The sequence below is a fragment of the Daktulosphaira vitifoliae genome, unplaced genomic scaffold (assembly GCF_025091365.1).
Source record: "Daktulosphaira vitifoliae isolate Bord-2020 unplaced genomic scaffold, ASM2509136v1 Scaffold_4, whole genome shotgun sequence".
NCBI lineage: Eukaryota > Metazoa > Arthropoda > Insecta > Hemiptera > Phylloxeridae > Daktulosphaira > Daktulosphaira vitifoliae.
In genome coordinates, this window is record NW_026099575.1 from 26840419 (window position 1) to 26847157 (window position 6739).

Genomic DNA, 6739 nt, shown 5'->3' on the forward strand with positions numbered 1-6739 from the left:
ACGCTTTTATCACAATAATACTAGTACTTTTCGTTCATTATTGTTTTACGCTTATTTTAAAAATTATTTTTAACTTTTTAGTTCGATGTTCTTTAAAAGCGTGTTTTTTAGTTTTTTTAAACTATATTTTATTAGTGTTGGTAGATATATTGTATATTGTTGGCTGCTCGTTGAGAGACATGCTCGTTTTCGTGTGTAGTTTGGAGTGAGAAGTCCATAGAAAATTGCCAAATAGGGACTTTTGTAATTGTAATAGTAATTTAAAAAATTACAGACCTTTAGAGTTGTGAATTTCATGCACTAAAATAACATGAAAGATGCCTGAAATATTACATTAAAAACCACATTAATGATGGACACAACTTGGAATTTTTTTTGATTGGTCTAAATGTAATTTGGTTTACCCTAATAAATATTTTTATAAAATATAATGATTGTTATGATCACACGGTTTTGAGCTTGTAACCCTGTACCTGATATTTAGCCAATGACGAGCTGTATGATTTTCACAATGGAATTTAAATGAATGTATATGACCAATTATTGGATATTCTTTTTTTTTTGTGGAATTTTTAACGTGCTAACGATTTGATTTGTTGAAAATTTGATTGTTTATTTCTGTAGGAGAATTTTTTGCTAAAGAGCTCATAATTTACTGTTCACAAATTTCTTTCTTAATTATGTACCAGGGTTGTCCAGTGGTAGTTCAACATAGCAATATGGTAACAATCTGGACGTTCTCGATTTTCTTCCAGTTAGTGTTAGAAAGGGGTGGCGATAAAATAGTTAGTATTGGTATGCGTACATAATAAAGATGAATATAAGATACTTTGTGTTGCTTAATCTGCTGATGATATTGTTATTAATTTAGATGCCAGTTTTGGTTACCTTCAAAGGCTGTATCAAGTTGTTTTTGAGCAACTTGTTATTATTTTAATTGGTTTAGGAAATATCTATTATATCTCAATAGCCCTTAGGATTGTTTCGATTAGTTAGTGCATTTTTAACATCTAGTTTGGTCTTTAAGGGAATGATGACGAAAGTCAGGTGATTTTGAAGGCGGTGGAGAACATCAAGCAGTTAATGTTCCGAATTGCTTCGGTGGTGTGTAAATAATAGAAGAGTCCGACACATCAAAGAGAATCAGATTATGATAGAGTAATTGGTCTTGGATGTTAGTGATGTTTTATATAAAATATTTCAATCTTGTCATTAATTATAAATATCTAGTAAAATTCGCATGGGGAATGAGTTGGTTCGATGGATAGTGTGTCGAGGTATCCTGTGACGCCGTGCATATGTCAGCAACGTGCTTAAGTGATACGTTTAAATCTTTTGAAATAATAATTATTTTGTTGAATTTTTTTTTTAACAATTATTTCAATTTTAAAATACGTTTATAGCATATCTTTTATTATTTATCACTAATAAAATCAAAAAATTAAATTTATTTTTTAGCTAATACTTTTATTTTTCCTTTTTAGTACAGATTGTCTATATAAAATAAAAAAAATATTTATTTTTATTTTCTTTAACTTTTTTCAAAATTTAAAAAAACCATTATAGCTTTTTCCCTAGAAAATTATGATGAGATAATAATAATTTAAGGACAAGTACTTAATGAGTTACAAGCTATTAGATAAATAGAATGGATATGGACGCTGGCATAGTACAAGCAGCACATATTTTTGAAATATTAAATTTGAGTATTGCCAGTTGGAAATCTTTTCTTATGGGTCTCAAAATAATGTCCAAAAATTTGAGCATGATATGACATTATTAACAGGGCGCACTATAAGCTCAGAGCTTAGAGAAAATTTAAAAATTTGTAGTTTTTTTTTATATTTCTCCACAAGTTTTAATTTTACATAAAAGTCATTATGCTTTATTAGTATAATTAGTATTTTTTTTTAATATGTTTTTATTAATTATTTATATTGATACTATATTTTTAAATGTGTTTTCTAAATTGAGTTTTCGCCTTAGATCTATAACGATCCTAAGACAGCAATGACCGAATGTCGTCAGATAGTCCTTTTGGCCAATGGAGTATTCCGTCACCGAAATCCTACATAATTTAAGGAACGATATATTAGTATTAAAATAATACTAATAATATCATTAAAGTATCTTGTAAATAAAAAATTATGTATTTCTACATTTATGAATAATTTTTAACTGATATTTTACTTTTCAGGTGAACCTAATGATGACACAATAAACAGTAATTTAACACTTATAAGTATATATTAGTATTATTTTTTCAATATAAAAAAACTATTTAAATTACATTTTTGTGTAATAATATAAATCATTAAATTTAAAGTAAAATAACTAAAATAAAATAGACAAATATAGTAAATACATTAATATGATAATAAAATGTATTAACTATTTAATTTGTAGAGAATCTAGAAGATATATCAAATGAAAATAAAAAATAGCCTTATATATATTTGTTTAAATATGATAAATATATTATTACGGTTATAATTATAATAACATATTAACATATTTGAATTACTATGTACCGATTAGAATGTCATAACTTTTAATGTATACAGCATTTTAAAGTAATTAATTAATAATAATAACTAAGTAACTATTATTATTAATCCTATTAGTCAATGTATTACAGTATTCGGTTACCAATGACAACTCAAACCACTTATATACTTTTAACTTTAGCGTTATAAATTTGAAAAATAAATTAATAATTTACCCTCAAAGTTATGTCGCCATTTGAAAGTGAGGGTGTTTTAGTGTTGACGCCATACAGAAGATGTGGTAACCTATATTGAACCATAAATACCATCCTCTGGTTGAAGTCACGCAGTTGATTTGGTAACTCACCTAGAACTAGTGGTAATAACACCAAAATTATAATGTTCTCCTAGGGAGTAACGTGTAATATTTCCAGACCTCTAGAACCGGCCATTTCTGAGATACCAACAATTTTATTTGAACTATAAAAAAATTCAAGTTCATCATAAACGCAACAAGAGTATTATAACTAATGAGTCCCCGATATCCGAGATTATAAAATGCTGCGAGTTTCAAACATATATAGAAAAAAGCTTCTTCTAGATACGAATGACTTATAATAAATTTTATCCGCAAGATTTCTCTTGAAATAATGGTCATGTTAAGAAAATCNATCCGCAAGATTTCTCTTGAAATAATGATCATGTTTAGAAAATCATTTTTGGTATTATTAATTTCATATGTTTATCGATTTATCAATTGAAATACATCCTTTATACCTTGTAAGGGTGTTAACTTCGTTTTATAATGGCAGCATACGAATTTAACTAGCTTATAAAATATAAAATGATCTAATTAAGTAAATAATTGGCTTATAACAGATTTTGACTTATCATTTCGAAAGTTATAACTACATAGATCATAGAGTAAAGTTGAAGTATATTATGTTATTTTTATCATTACTCATTCCTTTGCCACGCTATTTATCACTCTATATTCAAAAATGGTAATAATTTCATAATTATTATTTCAAAAATTGTTTCCAATGAGTCATTTTCTTAATTAGATAATGATTTATTTTATTAGCTTATTAAATATTTAAGCGACATTTAATAAAAAAGTTGACATCCTTATAATGTATAAAGGACGAATTAAAAAAAAACTTAATTAAGAAATATAAAAAATTATATACTTAAAATTATAATTACAATTATACTTAAAAATCATAAAACATTTATCAGGATATAAATAAAGGAATAGGAGTATATGTTGTTTTAATAACTTCTTCAAAAAATTAAATTCTATCTTTAGATTTACATCGAAGCGTTTTTCATGATAGTGATTTTAATCACTATCAGTTATAAACAATACTTGTCTCAACTAGCTACAACCCTCTGTGTTGTGTTTTAATAGTAAACGAAGATTTATCTAAATTAAATTTTAACTGGTCGATAACAAATTTTATAATATGACTTTATGAGATATTAGCATTTAAAGATTTAGAACAGATAAGAATTAGTATAGTATTAAACAACCCTATATTTATACCATAAGCATATTCAAAAGTTCTTTCACGTTGTACACCAACCTATAAACAAAAATTATATCAACTCAAAAAAATAATACAAAACTAGCTATCAATAAGCTAAAATGTTGTTTTTTCAATACTCCATTTAATAGAAAAAAAAATGGGTTTCTATTTAACTTTAAATAGTTACACCTAAATCCTACACTTACTAACTATTTTTTCTTACAATAAACTAATAATGTTTACTGTAATTCATAAAAATAAATAAAATCGTCTAATTTTTAATAAAAAAATTATATAACGAGAAAATTGGCTGTATAAAATAACTATGTACCTATACAGTCGTAAGCTACTTAACTAATAATGATAATTTATTAACTGTTTAATTTATAGATAATGCAGTAGATAATTCAGAAAGTAATTGAAAATATAAATATATTTATTTATTTAATTACAATAAATATGATAAAAAATTATTTTCATGATAAATAAATTTATTGAGATTATAAAAACATATTTAATAACCGCTTTCCGGTTAATATGTCATAAGTTTTATTATTTACAGTCGTAATAAATTAACTAATGTTAACTAAATAACAACTTTTGTTAATCCAATTATTAATATCAAAGGATTATTTGGTTTAACTTGGATAATTAAAAATTACCTAAATACTTTTAACATGCAGCGTTTGTATAGATTTGTCATGTCATATTGCCAACAAGAGATAAACTCAGTTACCATCTATCCCTGTGGTCACAATGTAGGAAACTATTGCGCAAATAAATTCTCAAGAGGTGACGTAGATTGTCCTTTTTGTAAAAGAAAGATTGAAAATTTTGAAAACTTATGTAAGTAACATTAATCATATGTATTTAAGTTAACTTTTTAATTTACACTATTTTGGAAAAATGATAAATGACTAATATTTAAAAATTCTATATTTTTAGTACCTTTGACAGATATTGAATTTGAAAGCCAAAGCCCATACCGATTTCGTTCCCTTACTGAAAAAGAGTTGAATAATTTAAAGTCTAAAATTCAGAATGGCATGACTGACGAAGAATTTATGGCTCGTTTTTGGTACCTTCGACGATGCCAAGAACCTGATAAATATTTGCTGTGGAACATTGAGCATAAATTTATAACTGATGAAAATCGTATATATATCGCGGAGCTAAAAAAGAAACTTATTTCTGGTGAACTTTCAGAAATATCTGTATATAAAAATCATTTTAAGACTATCTTAGATGAAGATGAATATTTTGCGTTGTATGGATTTTATATAAGATTTGAAAATGGGAATAGAAGATACGAAATGGAAATACGAAAAAAATACATTAATTTCATACATATGTAATTATTTATTAATTTGTAAAATTAGCTTTCATATAAGACGTTATAATAACCAATTTTAAATTGTTAAACATTAAAATGGTGTGCCCAGTTGATTTACTAACCGTAATATTTATACATTCTAATAATTATTTTGCTTTCGAATCAATATAGTTTTAACGCATAATATATTTAAATCAAAGCAATGTTCAATATTTTTAAATTATATAACTAATTTCGTTTTATTTATAACATCTTAAGAAAATTTGGTTTCACTATCGAAATCAGTATCATAATAATCGACAGAATAACCGCCAAAATGATAATGCTCAACAAAATAGTTGAAACCCTAATCAGACGGTAAACGAAAAAGGGCGGTCCACCTGAAGTCTGATGACCTAATTTAATAGTTCCTTAAGTTAATATTTTTTCTCATTCTTTTGTTCATGAAAATACAGTGGTACCCAAATACTTGAACATGATTCTTTTGCTATTTTCCTGGTCAGTCCAGCTCAATAATTCTTGGTAATTCCTATGGATAAATTACTTAAAAAATCTCATAACAATTCTATTTTCTAGTCTTGACTTTTCTTATTATTCTTGGCAAATTCTTTTTGATCCTCCAGTTTGATAATTTACTGCTGTATTATAAGTATATTTTTTTAATAGTAAAACAAAATATCTACTGAATATAATTATTATTTTATAAATCAATATTGTTCTTTTAATCATATATTTACTTCAATCATATTTATATAAGTATTTATAATATTACGAAATAACATATTTTTCTAAGTATGACTTATGTATTGCGTCATGCAATTAATCACACGTTTAGCAAAACTACGGGAAGTCTTCGAAAAATATCAAATGGGCGAAAATGNTTTTTTTTTTTGTGTCTGTTACCACTTTTTCTCAGCTCTCACCGAACCGATTTCTTTCAATGATACGTCAAAAGATCACAAATCGTATCTAGTCGAAGACATTACCCTCAAAAATTGAAAAAAATTCCCTCGTTCTCCGTAAATAGGGGAAACCTCCGAAAAAATTACAAATTTAAAAATGGCTAATTTTCGAAATTTTTTTAATTTTTTTTACTAAAACCTGCCGTAACTTTTTTAAAAATGAACATATCAATATAATTCTTTTTTTTATAGATGCATGATGTCATTACCTATCATTTGGTATATTTTTTTTATAAATCTGACCCTAGACCTGCCCACAGGGGGGGCTTTAAAATGACAACCTTTTTACAAAAAATTAATTTTTTCAACTTAACTTTTAAAAGTGTTCCGGAAGGTCTGACACTTTTATATATATCTTAAATTAAAGCTAATGTAATATACTTTATTATGAAAAAAAAAGAATTTCGGACTTTATTTTATCTTCAGGGT

At 25.7% G+C, this 6739-nt stretch overlaps 1 protein-coding gene across 1 annotated transcript in view; it reads left to right on the plus strand.

Annotated features, from left to right (window-relative positions):
- Window positions 1-6019, plus strand: part of LOC126904086 (uncharacterized) — a 16554-nt gene extending 10535 nt beyond the window's left edge. The window contains exon 10 of the mRNA XM_050682792.1: window positions 5098-6019. Coding sequence (XP_050538749.1) covers window positions 5098-5370 — 273 coding nt within the window. The 3' untranslated portion in view covers window positions 5371-6019. The remainder of the gene's footprint in view (window positions 1-5097) is intronic.
- The last annotated feature ends 720 nt before the right edge of the window (window positions 6020-6739 follow it).